Genomic DNA, 21,579 nt, shown 5'->3' with positions numbered 1-21,579 from the left:
TGCTCCAGTATTCTTGCCTGGGAGATCCAATGGACAGAGAAGCCTGGTGGGCCACAGTCCATGGGGTTGCAAAAGAGTTGGACACAACTGAGTGACTGAGCACACATTATACTTGATAGAAATAAATGGATCAGAATCTTTTATTCCAGTAAACATTATGGTTGGGAGTTAATGGTGCTGATCGAGGTGGTGCTGGGCATGGTCAGGTGGAGGTGATGACACTGATGGTATTGATGATCATGATGGTGACGGTATTGTTGATGGTGCTGGTGATGGTGGGAATGGACCCAGCCAGTTTGTGTTTGTTAGAAATTCACACCCGATCCTATGATTTCTATATTCTGTGTTCATTTCCTCTGGCAGGAGACATAAAGAGTCTACGTGAAACTCAGCTGTTTCAGATATAGGATATACACTTGGTAACCATCCATTTCCCATCACTTTAGAGCCCCAAACTCCCATCATTTAATTAGTAAAGGCAGGGTTCTTGAAGATGGGAGGATGCCTGGACAATATTCCAAACCCTTTATCTTTCATTGTAATCAATCTGAGAGTATCTGTTTCTTCAATGGATATCATTTATAAGAAGAGGCATTGGTCTACAATGCTCTCGACAGACACATTTTGTCATTAGGGACACTTTCCTAGAGGATGTGTCTCAATTGAGTGAGGCGGGTTATTATTTGTGGGTAATTTTTTTGAGTTCATTGATTTTCTGTATCCTGGGGGACCCAGAAGTTACACAGTTCTCTCAGGGGTAGCAGGCAGGTTATTTCGGGATCTTATTACTTGATGCTTTTTAACTTTGGTCATTCAGGGGTTGAAAGCTGCAGAGCAGAGTGATGTGCATGTGTGTGAGGCTTTCCTATATTTGGAATGGGCTGATCTTTTTTTTTTCTGATAGATTGTTGGCTGCTTGGAATTGCAGATGCATCATTACGTTATTGCATTTAAATTTAGCTCTTGTTCTCACTTTGGAAGGGAATGGAATGTTTGAATTATTTCACCGTGAAGGGAAAGCAATTAGAAAAATAGATCCTCGTGACTTATCGAAATAGGAGGTCTAAGCAGCGAGTTTCAAAGGGGGCTGCATATTTGACTCAGAGGAGGTGGCTCTTGTGGATACCTTCAATGTGGAGCAAATTAAAATGTCCTTAAACACACCTTGATGATCACTAAGGTTTAAGCTCTTTGAGGGCAGCATATGTATCAGCCTGTCATGATCATTATTTTCAATAGGATTGTATCCATTCTTTTAAACAGGGGCCAGGGCCCCTCTGTGTAAATAAAACATGAAAATGTTTATTCCTAGACCCAAGATAGAGAAATTATGTCATCAACAACACTTTCACAGAGGCTGTGAATATATGGATACGTGGAAACATCTTAAACATCTTTATCAGATTTCAAGGTCAAGAGATGCTTCTAGAAGTCACATTTTACAGAGGTGTGTAAAGTTAAAAGTCTCCTGTATAACTTTCACATCCTTGATCCCCATCAATTACTATTGATTACTATTAACAATTCAGAGGTTAAAGTGTCTGCCTGCAATGCGGGAGACCAGGGTTCGATCTCTGGGTCGGGAAGATCCCCTGGAGAAGGAAATGGCAACCCATTCCAGTATTCTTGCCTGGAGAATCTCATGGAGAAGCCTGGTGGGCTACAGTCCACGGGGTCGCAAAGAGTCGGACACGACTGAGCGACTTCACTTCACTTCAGAATTTTCAGACCCTTTCTTGTCCATCCATACACACATCTACATTCACAAATATATACAAATATACATGCCTTGATATACAGATGTCTATGCACATGCAAAATGGGATATGTACATATGTGTGCATCCATGACTCAGGCAGGAAATTGGTATGTTCACGGTAAAACTCAAGTGTCTTTGATTCTCTCCCTTTCACCAATCTTACTACGGTCATCAGTTTCGTCTTTCTGGACCTTTTTCTGCATGTAATTGTGTGTGTGTGGAGAGTCTAACAACCCGACTCTGTACACTGTAGGTGTTTTAGTCAATGTTTGCTGAACCCAGGAATTGTTGGGAGGAAGTGGACCCGGTGGTTCACTGGCACTTGGGCTGCACATATGTTCGTTTATTCTACCTCATTGATAAGTTGCATCATTCTTGCCTCCTGGAGTTGGCTGTCTGTTTATTCAATGCCATGAGCTCTTCTCTGCCTCTGTAGAGAATTTTGGTGACTGTCAGCCTGGGGAAAAAAATGAAAGTGTTAGTTACTCAGTCGTGTCCAACTCTTTGTGACTCCATGGACTGTAATCCACCAGGCTCCTCTGTCCATGGAATTCTCCAGGCGAGAATACTGAAGTTGGTAGCCATTTCCTTCTCAAGGGGATCTTCCTGACCCAGGGATCAAACCCAGGTTTCCTGCATTGCAGGCAGATTCTTTACCGTTTGAGTCACCAGGGAAGCCTGGGGAAGATATATCCTAAATCTGTTGGTCAACCCAGTATTTGCAGAGTGCTCTATAGGTAACCTCATAGACAAAGACATTCAGCAAAGCCCAGATACAGTCATAGTGTTACTGGGAAAAAATAGAATTCTTTATTAAAAATTTTATTTATTAAAAACTCTTAAATATTAAAAATTATTTAAAAATTTATTAAAAATAACTAGCACCTTAGCCAATGGTTTCATGATAGTAATATAAATTTTCTCTTTTCTCAGGAGATAAATCTGTACCTTTCATCTTTATTAGGTTAATTATTTCATGGTCAACCAATACATTTTCAATCATTATATTATGCAGGTTTCAAATGTATAGCATATAACTGAGCAACTGTATTCACTACAGAGTGATCACCACTCTGAATATGGTTACCATCCTTCATCATATAGTTGACCTCCTTCTTCACTTATTTTACCCTCCTCCCAACCCCCTTCCCCTCTGGTAGCAACTAATCTGATCTCTGTACCTATGAGTTTGTTCTTATTTTTTTAGATTTCACAGATTAGTGAAATCACATGGTACTTGTCTTTTTGCACCTCAGTTATTTCACTAAGCATAATGCCCTCAAGGTCCATTCATGTTGTCACAGATGGCAGGATTGCATTCCTTTTTGTGGCTGAGTAATATTCCATTGTGTACATATACCGTATCTTCTTATCTATTCACCTGTTTATGGGCACTGAGGTTGTTTCTGTATCTTGGCTATTGTATTTATCTTCTTAAATTCATGTTTTTACATTCTTTGAATAAATACCCAGAAGTGGAATAGCTGGATCACATGATAGTTCTATTGTTAATTTTTTGAGAATCTCCAAACTGGTTTCCGAGGTTGCTACATCAATTTACATTCTTACCAATGGTGTGCAAAATTTCCCATTTCTCCACATCTTCTCCAGCGTTTGTTATTTCTGGGCCTTTTGATGATAGTCACTCGGACAGGTGTGAACCTGGATGGTCACAGGCAAAAGAAAGAATTGGAGCACTGTCCTTTCCTAGACATAAACATTAACTCAAAATGGATTAACGACTTGAATATAAAACCTGAAAGCATAACATTCCTAGAAGCAGACACAAATGGTACCCTCACTGATACCAGTCTAAGTGATGTTTTTGTGGGTCTCACTCCACAGTCAGGGGCAACAAGAACCACAATAAACAGCGGGGACTACCTCAAACTAAAAAAGCTCTGCACAGTAAAGGAAACCATGATCAAACCCCAAAGGCAACCTACCGAATGGGAGAGTATATTAACAAATTATGTATCTGATCATGATTAATAACCAAAATATATAAAGAACTCAGGCAGCTCAATAACAAAAAACAATCTGATTTTTAAAATGGGCAAAGGACCTAAATAGACTTTTTTTTCCTCAAAAGACATACAGATGGCCAAGAGGCACATGAAAAGATGCTCAGCATCACTAATCATCAAGGAAATGCAAATCAGAACCACAATGAGATAAAGTTACCTTTTTCAATATCTTAGTGCCCATAAGACACATATGCTTGTTTAAGGAAAAGGGGCAGTTATCAGGTGAGACACAGAAATGGCAAAATCTGTGATGTTGGGGGAAGCAAATTTCCTCCAACCTTGAGAGCTGCAAGGGGCTCCTGTGCTCTAAGACCAAACCAGAGACTATCTTTAGCCTGTACTCCTCGAAGGTTCTGGGGTCTCGCTTTTGGTTGGGGCCTTAGGACAGACTGTCTCAGTGTAATGTCATTTGTGCGGAAATGCCTAGTTAAAACAGCTCTTAATGTCATTACTCTTCATGACTAAGGCAATTATGTATTTTAAATTCCATTTTGCTTGTTTCTTTTTAAATAGGCAAGTCAGAATGGAATGGGCTCTGTTGATACTGAAGTTCAGTGCTAATTACAGTCACATGATTGTTAGTGCTGTCCTGGGCTTGCCAGGAAGTGCCCATGATGATGGCGTGCCATCTACACCCCTAGTCATGTCCCTCCATTTGCCTGCAAGGGCAATAAAAAGCAAAAGAGAGTACAAATGTGTTTGGCAAGGGCTTCAGAAATTGCTGTGAAACTCAGGCTCTCAGCTACAGCATATGGGTCTTGATAGCATCTGTTTCACTCTGATCTCCTGGCAAACCCAGACCCTGGAAGGTAGCTAATATGCTCCTTTTGTCCTGCAGAAAGAGAAATGATGCTGCAGATGTGGCTGTACTCTCAGAAAAGTCCTTGGGGGCCTTGCCATATACTATGCTATTGTGTTTATCAGGACTCTTTTGCTTGTAAATGACAGAAAACTGGCTCAAACTAGGTTAAGCAAAAAGGGGAGTTAATTGACTGGTATAATTGATGAGAGCATAGCAACTGGCTTCAGGAATGGCTTGATCCAGGAGCTCAAACAATGTTTTGGGTTTCTGAGCCAGTTTCCTCTGTGTTGTCTTCAGTTTTAATCAGTCCGTTAACCATGCACTTAGGGTTCATAGGCCTGGTGTTATTTCCTCATTGACTTGACGTCTCTAAAATTAGGCTTAAAAAGGCAACAGAACTTTGCATTATCATTTCTTGGGCTCTATATTTTTCACCTATGAAGGGGATTCACCCAAATTCTACCATTTAACACTCTTCTTTCAAAAGATCCATTTCCTGAAGCCTTGTGATCAGGATCAAGAGTTTTCAAGATCAGCTAAAGTACTTCCCCATATTATCGTGACCATGCTCCCCAGGAGACTAGGGTGAAAAATTCACTTAATCCTTCACTGGAAGACCACCTCTTCCTCCCTACAGAGATGTGCTTCTGCATTTGCAGGGCTCTCCATCTGGCCAGATCTCCTGGCCTGTGACTCACCTCCCCATTGCTAACAAAACTATGCCGTGGAGCACTGACAGTGGTCCAAGTCCCACCATGAGTTACAGGTTTGTCAGTTTCCATGTGTTCACCATGGCTGTGTGGGATGGCCCACTCTGGATCACTTGTTGTTGCCATTCAGTTGCTAAGTCGTGTCCAGCTCTTTGCGATCCCATGGACTGTAGCACAACAGGCTTCCTTGTCCTTCACTATCTCCTGGAGTTTTCTCAAACTCGTGTCCATTGAGTCAGTGATGCTACCTAAACATTTCATCCTCTGTTACCCACTTCTCCTCCCCTTAATCTTTCCTAGCATCAGGGTCTTTTTCAGTGAGTCAGCTCTTCACATCAGGTGGCCAAAGAATTGGAGCTTTAGCTTCAGCATCAGTCCTTCCAATGAATGTTCAGGGTTGATTTCCTTTAGGATTGACTGGTTTGATCTCCTTGCAGCCCAAGGGACTCTCAAGAGTCTTCTCTAGCACCACAATTTGAAATCACCAATTCTTCGGCGCTCAGCCTTCTTTATGGAGCAACCCTCACATCTGTCCATAGCTAATGGAAAAACCATAGCTTTGATTATATAGACCTTTGTCGGCAAAGTGATGTCTCTGGTTTTTTTTTTTTTTATTTTATTTTATTTTTAAACTTTACAATATTGTATTAGTTTTGTTAATACAACTATCTAGGTTTGTCATGGAGAAGGTGATGGCACCCCACTCCAGTACTCTTGCCTGGAAAATCCCATGGACGGAGAAGCCTGGTAGGCTGCAGTCCATGGGGTCTCAAAGAGTCGGACACGACTGAGTGACTTCACTTTCACTTTTCAGTTTCATGCATTGGAGAAGGAAATGGCAACCCACTCCAGTGTTCTTGCCTGGAGAATCCCAGGGATGGGGGAGCCTGGTGGGCTGCCGTCTATGGGGTCACACAGAGTCGGACACGACTGAAGCGACTTAGCAGCAGCAGCAGCAGCAGGTTTGTCATAGCTTTCCTTTCTAGAAACAAGCATCTTTTAATTTCATGACTGCAGTCATCATCTGTAGTGATTTTAGAGCCCCCCCCCAAAATAAAAGCTGTCACTGTTTTCACTTTTTCCCCAGAAGTGATGGGACCAGATGCCATGATCTTCGTTTTTTGAATGCTGAGTTTTAAGGCAGCTTTTTCATTCTCCTCTTTCACTTTCATCAAGAGACTCTTTAGTTTTTGTTTGCTTTCTGCCATAAGCGTGGTATCATCTGTGTATCTGAGATTGTTGATATTTCTCCTGGCAATCTTGATTTCAGCTTGCACTTCATCCAACCCTGCATTTCACATGATATACTCTGCATATAAGTTAAATAAGCAGGGTGACAATGTACAGCCTTGACATACTCCATTCCTGATTTGGAACCAGTCTGTTGTTCTATGTCCAGTTCTAACTGTTGCTTCTTGACCTGCATACAGATTTCTCAGGAGGCAGATAAGGTGGTCTGGTATTCCCATCTCTTGAATAATTTTCCACAGTTTGTTGTGATCTACACAGTCAAAGGCTTTGGTGTAATCAATAAAGCAGAAGTAGATGTTTTTCTGGAATTCTCTTGCTTTTTCTATGATCCAACAGATGTTGACAATTTGATCTCTGGTTCCTCTGCCTTTTCTAAAACCAGCTTGGACATCTGGAAATTCACAGTTCACATGCTGTTGAAGCCTGGCTTGGAGAATTTTGAGCATTACTTTACTAGTGTGTGAGATGAGTGCAATTGTGCGTAGTTTGAGCACTCTTTTGCTTTGCTTTCTTTGGAATTGGAATGAAAGCTGACCTTTTCCAGTCCTGTGGCCACTGCTGAGTTTTCCAAATTTGCTCCTATATTGAGTGCAGCACTTTCACAGCATCATCTTTTAGGATTGGAAATAGCTCAATTGGAATTCCATCACCTCGCCTAGCTTTGCTCGTAGTGATGCTTCTTATGGCCCACTTGACTTCACATTCCAGGACGTCTAGCTCTAGGTGAGTGATCACACCTTCGTGGTTATCTGGGTCATGAAGGTCTGGGTCTGTTGTTTTAGCCACCGTGATTGTGACACTTTGTTATGATGGCCCCAGCAAACTGATATAAGGTCTTTTTTTTTTTTAAGTTTTTAAAATTTAGTTTTTAATTAAAAAATTAAACTACAATTGTTTTACAACGTTGTGTTAGTTTCTGCTGTACAACAAGGTGAATCAGCTGTATGTGTACCTATATCTCCTCCCTCTTGAGCCTGCCTCCCGCCTCCCCATTCTACCCCGTAGGTCATCAAAGAGCACTGAGCTGAGAAAGTAGCACTGATGTATGTACACTACCATGTGTAAGATATATAGCTAGTGGGAAGCTGCTCTATAGCACTGGGAATTCAGCTCAGTGCTCTGTGATGAAAGGTTTTGAATTCTGGTATCCTAATTCTGGTAATCTTAAGAAGAGGCATTGCCTGGAAGAATTGATGGAAAGGAGAGGACCTGGGAATCTAAATAGTGGTGTCCATGGATGGGCCCTCAGGATGAACCCACTAGGATGACTCTGATGCAGCCCCTGGTTTTGGTGTTTGGGTGTCTCTGCTCGAGATGTAAAGTCAGGAGATATCCCGCCCGGTGTCTTTTTGTTCCTGGTGGTTAGAGGGACGTGCGTGCATGCTCAGTTGTGTCTGACTCTCTATGACCCCATGGACTGTAGCCTGCCAGGCTCCTCTGTCCATGGGATTATCCCAGCAAGAATACTGGAGTGGGTTGCCATTTCCTTTTCCAAGGGATCTTCCCAACACAGGGATTGAACCCGTGTCTCCTGAGGCTCCTGCTTTGGCAGGTGGATTCTTAACCACTGAGCCACCCAGGGAAGCCTGTGGTTGGAGGGGGCTGGATGCCAAATGCTTGCCATTCTCACCAGACCATATTCAAAGTGAAGCTGAGTGCTTTGGCCAGAAGAAAGGCGAGCACAGTTTCCACCATCCTTTATGTCTTTTGCTATTTGGATCCCAGAGCCTCTTTCTCCTTTCCTGCATTGAATCGTCGTGCTGGTGGGCACATCCCAGGGAAACGCTGCCCTGCCATGGGCATCCATGAGCAGGGTCCTTAACGCCTCCATGAGCCTGCTGGAATGGTGGCTTTGCCTAGTGTGAGGTTATGGTGACTCCCAAGTTCAAAGGGCCAAGGACAGTGTCCTGTCTGCACGGGGCCACCTCTCCATGAACGCTGCCCAGTCAGCTTGCTTAGCCTTTAAGCATCTTCGACTTGCTCCTCTCCAGCCAGGTCTCACCCCCATCACCAATTAGTAACCAGGCAACAGAGCCTTTGCCACTGGCAAACACTATCAACAGAGAGCGGCCAGCTGCCCAAAGGAAATGGAAAAGCTTTGGGTTCCGAGAGGAGATTGATAAGGGAACATTATCACAGGTAGGAGCTTAATGTTTAACCTGTGGCCATGGACTAAGTCTGGTTCCCATGACGACACGGCTTTGTCAGATTAAGGCTACCTATGAGTCAGTCACTATGGAAAGCAGCAGAGACTCACATAAAAATATCCCAGGCTGTTTATTCAGAACTGTGGCTTCTGAAGTCTCTACTTGATTTAGTTCCTTGTTTGATGAGAGCTGCTAACTAGCAGGCAGACGCTCCACTCTGTAAGCTGGGCAGTTTTAGATTTCTTTGAATTTTTTTGTCTTTCTGACTTCACTTTGTGTGACAGTCTCTAGGTCCATCCACGTCTTTACAAATGACCCCATTTCATTCCTTTTTATAGCTGAGTAATATTCCATTGTATATATGTACCACATCTTCTTTATTCATTCCTCTGTTGATGGACATTTGGGTTGCTTCCATGTCCTGGCTATTTCTGAGTTTTAGACAAAGACCCATCTCTGATCAAAGTCTGGGCTGTCGTTCAGACCTCCTTCCTTCATCGCTCCCTCCCTCCCCTTTCCCTCACCTCCTTCTCTCCCTCTCCCCCCATTCCCTTCCCTCCTTACCTCCCTCCCTCTCTTCCTAAATGGGCTGTGCACTACATTCTTAGCAAGATCACTGTACAGTTGAATGTGACTGAAAGATCTCTTTTCCATCCTTTTCATGTGCAGTCTTACATTTGCTTTCTGTTGCTGTAATTTTGACTTCAAGGTTGTTTACATTACAAAGCTATTAAAAAAAACATTTCCATCTCAACGCTTTTGAAGGAGGCATTTTGCCTGAATTTCTTTTTGAAATTCCATCAGTTGCCTGTATGCTCATTCAAATGTGGCCACGCAGTATAAAAAGGTGCAAGAGCCCTGGGAGCAGGCAGAGCCAGGTAGAGAGGAGGTAACACAGTCCATTGGGATGATAGAGTGGGAGTCCTTCCCACCTGTTGAACAGATCCTACACCAGAAGGTTGAAGGAGGGAGGGAAAAAGGACTGAGAATGAAAAGGACTTGATCTTTTTTATCATTACCAAGAGAGACAGGTGTGAAGGGGAGGCAAGTCCAGATGTATTTAATATAGACTCAGGTGAGGCTCGGTTTGTTTTATCACGAATATATCCAGCTCATTCCTCTTTCTCCTTTGCCTTGAGTCTGACTTTCCTCAGAGGAGCAAGATGGTAGCTGTAATGGGTTGAATTCAGTTCCCACAAAAGATATGTTCCAATCCTAACCCCTGCTACCTGTGAATATAAGCTTATTTGAAAATGGAGTCCTTGCTGATGTAATGAAGACATAGATTAGGATAAAGTCATACTGGATTAGTTCAGTTCAATTCAGTTGCTCAGTCGTGTCTGACTCTTTGTGACCCCGTGGACTGCAGCACGTTGGACCTCCCTGTCCAGGCAGGTCAGGTGGTCCGGTATTCTCATCTCTTTCAGAATTTTCCACAGTTTATTGTGATCCACACAGTCAAAGGCTTTGGCGTAGTAATAAAGCAGAAATAGATGTTTTTCTGGAACTCTCTTGCTTTTTCAATGATCCAGTGGATGTTGGCAATTTGATCTCTGGTTCCTCTGCCTTTTCTAAAACCAACTTGATTAAAATTTTGATTTTCTAAAACCAGATTGATTCTAAAACCATACTGGATTAGGGTGAGCCCTAAAAATCCAGTGACTTGGTATCTTTTTAAGAAGACAGTGTGAAGACCAGAGATACAGTATCTTTCTCTATTCAAATGGTTAGTACAGAGAAGATGGACTTTCCAAATTCAAACAATGGTGTTTTAGTCACAGATTTCTTCAGTTTCAAGTTAATGAAGAGTCCACTCAGTCTGATTAAAGCAAAATAGGATATTTATTGAGAGAAGGGCTTCAGGCATGGGTAGATCCGGGGGCTGAAGCAATGTCATTAGGATTTAGTTTCTATCTCCTGTCCCACCTTTCTTCTGCACCAGCTTCATCTCAGCAGGATCTTTCCATGTGGTGGTACCAGCAGCTCTAGGCTTTCTCTTTTCCTAGGATTTATTTTCCTAGGATTCCTAGGACTTATCCCTAAGTGGGATAAAAGGGACCTGCCTCTGCCTGATAGTTCAACAGGAATCCCAAGATTGTCTCTGATGGGAACATCTCAGCAATCAACCTGAGACATCATCTATTCCTTCACAATTATTTGCCTAAGGATAGGTGGCACTTTGACCAGATCTGGGTCATGTGCCTGCCCTGGACTGAATAGGAGAGCAGTCATTTCCCAGAGAGAAAGTGGAATACTATAACTAGAAGAATGGGGAATGGATATAGAGAAAGCAAAGCATGTTTTTCATAAAGACATTATGGGCCAGGGTGATCCAGGAGGACTTCCTGGAGGAGGAAGACCAGTGGCCCTGGGGGAGAGGCTGGATTCATGGAGGCAGAGGGAAGAATTCAAAAGCAAAGTATACTCTTCATAAAGACATTGTGGGCTAGGGTGATCAAGTAAGGCTTCCTGGAGGAGGAAGACCAGTGGCCCTGGGAGAGAGGCTGGATTCATAGAGGCAGAGGGAACAATTAAATTAATCAAACTTTGTCCAGTGCTTCTGCTCTGTGTACTATGGAAGATTTTGGAATGAGTAAGACATGAACTAGCCACTGCAAGAATCTGATATTCTGAGATGATAATGTGTGCTCATGAAAGTGGTAATTAGCCATGTTAGCCATCCAGGCAAAACATGAGAAGAAAATGTTATAGATATTAGACCATGGAGTTGGAAACCTACAAGTTTGGAAGAGAGATAACTGGGTTCATTAGTTTATAAATATTTACCTGAGAGAATCACCACCTTTCTGATTTTTGTGCTATCTGCTTGGTAATGTTACTATTACTTATAATACTATTATTTTTAAAAATTAATATACTGTGTAAATGTATTTGGAAAAAAAAACCTTTTCATTACTAGATTAAGTGGAAAATCCTGCTAGAAATAAAAGGTAAAAGTAGTCAAATACAGAAAAACAACACTGTTATCCAAATCCAGCTAAATTCTGAGGACTAGCTGAGCCTTTAAACCTGACACTTATTCACACTGACTCCAACAGGAAGATGACCAAGTATTACAGAGGTGTAAAGAAGACATTCTGGGGCTTCTCTGGTGGCTTAGATGGTAAAGAATCTGCCTGCAATGCAGGAGATCCAGGTTCATTCCCTGAGTGGGGAAGATCCCCTGGAGGAGGGCATGGCAACCCACTCCAGTATTCTGGCCTGGAGAATTCCATGAACAGTGGAGCCTGACAGGCTACAGTCCATGGGGTCGCAGAGTTGGACACAACTGAGCAACTAGAACACACACACACTCACACACACACTCACACATACATAAAGAAGACATTTTAGCACCCAAAGGAGGCTTTGTCATTGAAAAAAAAAACTAAAATAGAATATTAAATTGATGATGATTCTATGATTTATAAATCAATGACTAATGAAATGCCTGACACATCTGTACCTGAAAACACCTTGGGTTCCGTGAAGGACCCCCCTGTGTGGGGTCTGGCAGATTGGAAAGCAGTGGCAAGGTGAATGAATCAAAGATTAAAAATCAAAGGTTCATCTTTTCAGTAGAATTCATGTGGAATTCTTTTTATTCTCTTGTGGCAATTACACCAATGGGGAAATGCCCTCAGTAAGAAACTGGGCTCTTGGTTCCAGAGGTAGTGGTTTCATCAGGTTCCAAAGCCAGGTAGGAAGGGAAGGTCAGCCTCTTGCTGGCCATCTGTCAGCGGCGGTAGGCTGACTCTTGTTTCAGCCAGAGTCTCGGTAAAGCAACATAGGAGGCTCTTGGCCCTTTTAGCAGGGAGGTTATATCTGCTCTGTGGCTTCCTTGGTGGCTCAGTGGTAAAGAATCTGCCTGCAATGCAGGAGCCTCAGGAGATACAGGTTCAGTCCCTGGGTTGGGAAAATCCCCTGGAGAAGGACATGGCAACCCACTCCAATATTCTTGCCTGGAGAATCCCACGGACAGAGGAGCCTGGTAGGCTACAGTCCATGGGGTTGCAAAGAGTCAGACACGACTGAAGCAACTGAGCATGTACACATGTATCTCTGCTCTGACACTCATAACCCAGTGCCTTCTGTCCCCAGAGTCTGCAGATGGACCCAAGTTCTGAACTAACAGGAGGTACTTCAATTAAATTATTTCAGCAGACCAGGAATAGCTTAGTTGTCTGGGCAACTTAGATATGGTGTCCAATGGGAAAAAAAAAGCCTTTGCATGAATCAACTGATTTGCAGACGTCTGTGTGTTTTTTTTAAAGAGTTCTAAGATATTTCAGAAGTGTAATTCTAAGAAGCTCCTGGCATGCATGCATGCATGCTAAGTCACTTCAGTTGTGTCCGACTCTTTGCGACCCTATGGACGGTAGCCCACCAGCCGCCTCTGTCCATGGGATTAACCAGGCAAGAATGTTGGAGTGGGTTACCATACCCTTCTCCAGGGATCAAACCTGGTCTCTTATGTCTCCTGCATTGGCAGTCAGGTTCTTTACCACTAGCGCCACCTGGGAAGTCTGTGTTAATGATACTTTCCAAGCCTGTTAGCAGTGCGTTTGTCCATAATCATATCAGTGATGGGGCTTCATATAGTGTCTAAATAATCATCTGTGCCTCCTATGTAATCAGCACTTCATGCTTCCCATTAATTACATTCACTCCTGGTTTAATCAGGTTAACACAGAAAGGCCTTCTCAGAGAAAATGGGGTTAAAATGTTACATGTGGTAGTTACCCTTTTAAGAAAATGTATTGTAGGGTCTCTCATCTCACTCCATGGGTGGGGCCCTAGTTATGGTCTCTAATGTGGAGATCAGTTATTGGAGGGGCATTAGAAGGTCCTCTCTTTGTTTCTGCAGAGATGGATTCATGGAAAAAGAGAGCACCTAGCCAGAGGGGAGAAGGAGGCTCCTAGGTCTGCATTTCATGCAAAGTGGAGAAAAGGTATTCTGGCCCATGCCTGTGTTCTTCTGGGAGGAATGAGCCTTGATTGGGGGGTGATGTCATAGATGTGGCATAGTGGTTTGTTGACTGCCTATTCGGCTCTGTTACCCTTTCCATCAGCTGACTCCCCCTCCCCACCCTGACTCTAAGGAAAGAACATGTGACCTTGGCCAGGAGTGGTTGCATTCTGTCTCTCTGGCCACTTTCAGATCTCTATGTGTGGCCTCAGCTAGTCCAATCAGAGTGGCTTTGGGGAATGTGGTTGCCATGCTGTCATAAAGATATTCTCCTTTTTCTACTGGCTGTGGACAAGAAAGCTTGAAACACTTGGGCCTATTAGCTCTCAGCTTAGAATCAGAGTTAGATGTTGAAGACAGACTCAGGGAAGGCACCCCAGACACTGGAATCACACTGGGCAGTATCATTCAATCTACTTGATCTACCCCTACCTGAAGCCCTTCTCATGGCTCTTTGAAAGCTAAGTTATTCTAACCAACATGTATGATACTCCCTGACCTCTTGCCCATGGCCCACATTGCTGATTTTTTGTGGTACTCTTTTCTGCCAAGCCTGGTCCCAGTCTCCAAACCCTCCTCAATGCCATCAAATAAAAGCATTAAAGAAAGCTGGTGTGAGGTGGAACCTACTTGTCATTTTTGCCTAGAGATGCAATTGGCTTGTGCTTAGAGCCTTGTGACCAGAGCTTTTATGGAACTCCCAGCTCATGTCCTAGGTCAGTGTTCTCTATGGAAAAGAAAAGTGATCTAGGTAAAAGAAACCATTTGGATGCAGAAACACCTGGGTTTAAATCCTGACTCCATCACCTACCTGCTATTGAATGTGGGCCTATGCTTAATTTCACTAAACTTTCCCATCACTGTGTGTTTAACCAGGATGAGAGCTTTTGCACTTATCTCAGAGGAGCTGTTTGTGAGGGTTAAATGCCCTGAAGATTGGTAAGGTCTCGGCACCAGGCTTGGTTCCACAGGAGGGGCTCAGAACAGTTCGCCATGAGGTTTGAGGTGGGAGGTTCTAGAAAAATAGGAGATAGGACACAGCCTCTCTGCCGTGGGATGCAGTGAATTCCATGAGAACAAATAGGCACCAGCATGCCAGCTTCAGATTAGCAGCTGACACCGTGTCTGGGGACCAGTGGTCCTCATGCATTTTCCTCACTTGGCTTTGGCCATGTTCTGCATGACTTCTGCACTGGAAAATAAAGCTGCCTCTCCTTTGCTTCTCCCTTTGGCCCTGCTTCCTTCCAGGTCAAGCTTGCTGCTTCACAGAGATGCAAGAGAGGAGAGCTTCACTGTACTTGGAAAAAGGCCCAGGGGCTCTGCGCTGGCCATGTCTTAGGACATTCACAGCTTCCCGCCATCCACAGGCTCTGCCCTGTATGAACTGGAATGGACAGTTCCTTAACTTCTGTCTGTCTGAGTCATCACTTCCAGGAAGAGTATCTGGTGCATTGTAGGAACTTAGTAGATATTTGTTGATTGGTTGAGTGGCTTTTCCTGTGCCTCAGTTTCCTTGGATGTCGAATGGGTTTAACACTAATATCCATCTTGCAGACAGGTGTGAGAACAAGAGTGGGCACTCAGTAAAGGGTATTCAGGTGATTCTACACCAGCCCCAAGCCATGAACCCTCCTGAAGATGGTGAGACCAAAGAGAAGGCAGTAAGGGGAGGGACATAAATGGGGCCAAGAGGAGAGAAAAAGAGAAAGAAGAAGGAAGAGAAAGAGGGGAAGAAGAAAGGAGGGAGAGAGATGGGAAAGGAACAGATGAGGGTGTGGAGAGGTGAGGGAGAGAGAGGGAACAAGGTGGAGGAAAGAGACAGGGAGCAGCCAGAGACAGAGGTGTGTGCGTGTGCTTGTGCGTGTGCGTACATGTGTGCGTGCGTGTGTGTGTGCGTGTGTATGTGTGTGTGCGTATGCGCGCGCGTTTGTGTGCGTGCGCATGAGCATACGTGTGTGTGTGGTCCTCTGCAATGTCTAATCTGGAACAAGATACCTTGGACAGCTCCTCTCCTGGCCGGTGAGCGGTGTGCAGAGTACGGTAGTCCGTAACAGGAGACAGCCTTTGCTCGTGGACACAGAGCACCGGATCTGTAGGTTCCTTTAAAAATTCAAGATGTTTGTGGAGTGTGTGCCTGCTCCTGCTTCACCTTCCTGCTGGGCAGGAATATTGCTGCCTGACCAAACTGAGGAAGCAATCACCTTTGGAGCAGAAGGATCCAGGCATCTAGCGGTCAGGCGTGTTCACACAGATAGCAAACCTCTGCACCCAGCTTGTCTGGATGGACTAACGGCTCTACAGTCCTGCTGGCAGAGGTTCGAAGCCTTTGCCTGTCTCCACAGGGAGATGCCCGCCAATGTTCATGAAAAATAGTGCTTCTTGTATTTATTAGATCTTTTTTTTCAGCTGTCTCCCCTAGATTTCTCACATCACACACCTCGTGCCCAGATAATCAAGGTGGGTCCCTACACACCTTTCTCTCTTCTGTAGAATCAAACACCAATGCCTATACACCCACATTCAGGCCTTTCTGGGTTTTGTCAGTTGCCCTGTGTGTAACTTTTTCTATAACTTGTTTTACTCCTGAATAATTTTTTGTGCCAACGTATACATTTCTAACTCATTATTTTGAATGTGCTTTATCACAGTCCATGGTATGGATACACCACAGTTACATTCCCACCCCTCTCCCCCCGCTTTATGGGGATATCATGGAAATATAACATTGTCGATATATGATACACCACAGTTTTATTCAACTGTTGTGTTAAAAGACATTTCACTTTTTTTTTTTTTTTTGCCTTTACAGGGTTATCATAAAGATCCTCTGGATATATTCTTGTGATTTTTACTTTAAGGAATCCATTTTTAGGAATTTGTGGATCAGAATATGTCTATGTTCTTTTAAATTATACCTCTGCCTGATGGTTTTCCAAAAAGACTGTAGGAATTGACCTTCCTACCAGTTATAGATGGAGTGTCATACTCCTACACTCCCCAGCACTGAGGATTATCACTCTTTCATCTTTTTCAAATCTGCGTGAGAAGCATCGTGCTGTTTAGCACGTGTGTAGTGTTTCACCATCAGTTTGTTTCCATTGTTCATTTCATTGATAGCTCCCTGACTATGAAAATGAAAGTGAAGTCGCTTAGTTGTGTCCGACTCTTTGCGACCCCATGGACTGTAGCCTACCAGGCTCCTCAGTCCATGCAAAATTACTGTAGTGGGTTGCCTTTTCCTTCTCCAGGGGATCTTCCCAACCCAGGGATCAAACCCGGGTCTCCCACATTGCAGGCAGACGCTTTACCATCTGAGCCACCAGAGAAGCCCATGACTATAGGTGTTTATTAATCATTGAGTTTTCCTGCTCTGGGACATCTTAAGAGTCTTTGACCTTCAGACTCCTGAGTTGCGGAAAAGACCATCTTGGCAGCCTGAACAGCAGGAAGGAGATGTGCTCGGAGTCAGAGTCCTGTGGTCCTGTAGTGGGTTTGGGGCAGCAGGAGCAGTGGGCAGGGGGACCACAAGTCAGGAGGGGTCAGGAGATTCCTTTGACACTGCCCCCTCATTCTTCTCCCCAGGGGTGACTCACTTACCTCTTTCTTTTAAAAAAAAATTATTTTTATTTATTTGACTATACCGGGTCTTAGTTGTGGCATGTGGGATCTAGTTCCCAGACCAGGGATAGAACCCAGGCCCCCTGCATTGGGAACATGGAGTCTCAGTCACTGGACCACCAGGGAAGTCCCACTTACGTCTTTATTTATGGAGTGGGCACAAACGTTTGTTTTTCTCACTTCAAGTCAGAGCAGCTACGTGGGGCTGTGTTGCCATGTACAAAGTGTTTCAGAAGTTCATGTGCAGACTTGACTGGTACAATGGTCAGGTTTGGCTGCAGGCAGAGCTTTGCAAAACTGCCTTCAGGAATCAGGTCCTGCCTTTACACCGCTTCCTTTAAAGGCTTTCCACCCTGGTCTTAGTTGTCTTGTTTAAATGATGCCTTAAAATTATTTTGAAAACACCCCTTTTTTCCCATAATGTACCCAGGAGTAGCTACTGTTCCTCCTGCTTTTGCCAAAGTGCAGTTAGGTTCTGGGCTAGAATGAATGACTCTAGGAGGGAAAGAAAGGGAGAGAGAGAGACAGAGACAGACAAACAGAAAGAGAGACAGAGAAGATGAACAAACAGAGACAGTGAGAGACAGGCAGGCAGAGAGAAACAAAGAGTCACAGAGTCAGGGATGAAGAGAAACACCTCTGAGCACACAAATCTCTGTGTAACTGATGTGAGGCTGGGGGTCAGGGTCCGTCAATGCCACGGAGAGAGGTCACAGCTGAGGGGGGCTGGCCATGCTCACTGGGCAAGGCGAGGCCTGCAGCAAGATGGAGAGTGAGGCTTCTCCCCAGAGGCACCTGCCGTCTAGCTCTTGTAGAAAGCAAGATGACAGTCGATGCGTAAAATAAAAATGTGCCTCTATTAACAGCTGCGTGGAAGAGGGACCTGGACAGGGTCCCCGACTGGCCGAAGCCGGTTCTGGGTGAGCCAAGCCGATGATGCTGTCCAGCGATCGGGCCTGTGTTTCCGTGTCCCCTCACCCCACCTGGCACATGGACTTGGCCTGCCGTGAAGCAGAGGCTGAAACCTGCTGTGGTCTGGGAGCTGTGGTGTGGTCAGAAGGAGGGCTCCCGTCCTGGCCCCAAGGCTGCCGTCTTGGCAAAATCTGCTAGCCAAGCTGGCCCTTGGCTGGCATCTGGCATCTTGGATTTCCAAAGGGTTTTCATTGTTCCCCAGCTGACCAGGGTGGGTTGCTGTGTCCAGACTTGTTTGTGCAAGCTATCTCATTGATGCAGACACCTGTTTTCCCCTGGGAGTCTGGAATTCTGGTCCATCCCAGACAGAGGTGCCTATGTGACCAGTTCCCAGTGAACCCTGGGCTCTGGGTCTCTACACGCTGTCACAGTCTGATGCTGCAGGAATTGTTTGTCCTGCGGGTTTCCCCAGGAGACAATTCTGGATACTCTCTCCTAGTCCCCCACACCCCACCCTAGTGCGCTTTCCCTTTGCTGGTTCTGCTTCGTGTCCTTTGCTGTCTTAAATCATCATCCTGAGCACGACTGTGTCCTGAGTCCCATGATTGCCACTCTAAGTATCTGTCTCCCCGGGGGGTGGTCTCGGGGACCCTGACCCAGAGCTGCTTTCATTCACTGAGAGCTGATCACACAGTTTGGATCAGGGATTCATGCAAAGCAGAGCAGATCATTCACTGTGAACCTTCCCATCTTACCTGAGGGTTTGTCCAAACCAAGAAGATGGAAAAGAATGGGGGGAAAGGTGGCACCTGATGAAAAAGCCAAAATAATGTTTTAAAAGTCATTTACACGCACACATATAGCTGATTCACTTCGCTGTACAGCAGAAACTAGCACAACACTGTAAACAAGTTTACTTCAGTAAATTAAAAAGAGAGAGAAAAAAGTCCTTTAAGTGGAGATGAAAAAAGCAGACTTTCCCTGGCTAACGGGAACATGCCTTGGGCCACACTGAGACCTCTCTGGCCACTTTTCTCCTGGTCTGTGGAAGGTGAGGTCAGTGAGGCTCACAGGTGACTCTGTTCCCCATGCTAGGCAGACCCGCAGGCCATCCCAGGAGGTGCGATGTCTTCAGGCCTCTTCACAGGCTCAGAGATGTGCCAGTGCACCATGCCACCCGGGCAGCGTGACATGTCCTGGTCATCGCCCTCTCAAACTGTCCCCACGAACATCCAGATCACCACAGGTCCCATGGCTGAACTAACTGGAGATGGCTTCTCAGAGGACGCACTGGACTGGCTGTGGGTACAATTTGCTGTTCAGTCCCTCAGTCGTGTCCCACTCTTTGCGACCCCATGGACTGTAGCACATCAGGCTTCCCTGTCCTTCTGCATCTCCTGGAGCTTGCTCAAATTCATGTCCATCGAGTTGGTGATGCCATCCAACCATCTCATCCTCTGTCGTATCCTTCTCCTCCTGCCATCAATCTTTCCCAGTATCAGGGTCTTTTCCAGTGAGTCGGCTCTTCGCATCAGGTGGCCAAAGTATTGGTACAAAACAGCATCCAATCCCCGTTTCCCCAACCTTCTACTCAAGGAGCCTCCCCTCCATCTGGAGTTGTCTGTTGGAGTTCCGGGCATGACAGAGAACATGACAACCCAAGCATTTGAGCATCTCCTGCCAAGGCAGCAGCTGGACCCAGGTTCTATGTCCTGCTTGCCAGGCAACCACTCCTTGTCAACTGCACGATGAACAGGATTTCAGACAAGAATACACGACTTTCTATCATGTGTGGCTGGGGCTGGAAGAGAGCTGTTGGAGGAGAAACTGATCAGATTGCAGCTGCAGATGAGGGACCTTCTAAATCAAGTCTCTGTAAACCTTCTGAACTTCCCTCAGCCCTCACACTGCGTTCAGTCCATTCTGTAGGGGATGCCTTCGGGGCCAGGTCGCTTAAAGTCCATAATTTCTACCTGCAACCTGTATCTGACAGGTAGCATCTTCCATCTTAGGACCATAAGGACTGTTGATGATAAATAAAGCACCCTGGATGTCTGGTCTTCATGTGGAGTGAAAGGTTAATGGTTCAGGAAGACAGTCCTGTTATTTCTCATGTGTCACAGGCTGTAACCCAAAGAGACTGAGGGAGGGACACAGCAGTGAACCCAAGAGGAGGTGGTGACTCCATGGAAGTCAAGGAGTGACATGAGAATCCTCGGAGAAGTTGGCACAGATGCTTATTGACTGGGGGCAGCGGGGCGGATCCTGGAAGCCCTGACTTTCCTGGATCCCACAGTGCTGAGAAGTGATGCTGGCAAAATCCCAGGGTGGCTGGTGGTGCTGCGGCTTTAGAAGCTGAGTATAAGCTCCATTCCTTGGTTTCCTGGCTTGTGAAGTGTTTGGATCCATGACCCCCAAGGCGCTTTTTGTTGAACCTTCTGCATCAATCAGGTTAGAGCCTTTAGAACAAAGTGAACAAACTCTAAACAGTCATCTGTCAGCTAGGATTTCTAACAGATGCGTATTTCTGAAGCATCATAGGTATCCTAGTGGTGGTGCGTGATTGACACTGAATTTAGAGGAGGCAAGACTTTTTGTTTAATGAGTCACAAATGTGTATTAATACTGTCTGGTAGAGTGCTAGAAAATGTTACTTTGTTGTTACCCTTTTGTTTTTGCTTATCAAAAAGACAGGAGTTCACTGATTTAAAAATCTAAATATATGCAAGCACAAAGAGATAACCAGAGCAGAGCTCTAAAACGTGACTTGCAGGAGGAGGAGGGGGAGCTGGTTAGGGACTCCAGCATGAGAGGAATGATGTATCAGCAGGGCATTTGATGTTTTCCGCCCAATGGAAAGGCAGGGAGCCAGATCCTAATCCAGCCTTGAAAAGGCAGCCGAAGTAGACTTGTTCCTTCCCTGGATGGCTGGGGGTGAGAACCAGGTGAGTCCCACACCCAAGCCGCAGCACTGACCTTGTGTCCAACAACAATGGCCAGCAGAGGGGTAGCTCTTTCCCTCTGCAGTCTGACTTCCTTCTCCTCCCAGAAGCACTCCCCCAGCTGTAGCTGGGGTCCCACCCAACAAACTTCTAGGCTTCAGATTGCCCTCTCCAACCCCAGAGGGACCCAACCATACCAAGTGGCCTGGCCTGGAAAGTCTCTTTGACCTGCAGGGTTGAAACTTCCCTGAAATACCCAGAGACACCAGGGTAGCCAGAAGGCTGCTTGCAAACGGCTGGTGGATTGTGATTGCGTGACCCCAGGTGGGGCTGGTTCACTCAGGACCATAGAAATGATGCTCCTGAGATGTATCACTGCATCTCTGCATCCCTGCCTGGCATCCCACCTCTCCTCCTAAAGGGCCTTGGTTCCCACTGTATC

The 21,579-nt window shown here is 45.1% G+C and overlaps 1 protein-coding gene across 1 annotated transcript in view; it reads left to right on the top strand.

Moving 5' to 3' along the window:
• Positions 1 to 13,170: 13,170 nt before the first annotated feature.
• The window catches only part of LOC104997596 (RIMS-binding protein 2), a 217,323-nt gene continuing 208,914 nt past the window's right edge, over positions 13,171 to 21,579 (top strand). The window contains exon 1 of the mRNA XM_010852440.1: positions 13,171 to 13,648. Coding sequence (XP_010850742.1) covers positions 13,631 to 13,648 — 18 coding nt within the window. The 5' untranslated portion in view covers positions 13,171 to 13,630. The remainder of the gene's footprint in view (positions 13,649 to 21,579) is intronic.

Source organism: Bison bison, unplaced genomic scaffold (assembly GCF_000754665.1).
Source record: "Bison bison bison isolate TAMUID 2011002044 unplaced genomic scaffold, Bison_UMD1.0 scf7180017864312, whole genome shotgun sequence".
Taxonomy (NCBI): domain Eukaryota; kingdom Metazoa; phylum Chordata; class Mammalia; order Artiodactyla; family Bovidae; genus Bison; species Bison bison.
This window is presented reverse-complemented; position numbering and strand designations above follow the sequence as displayed.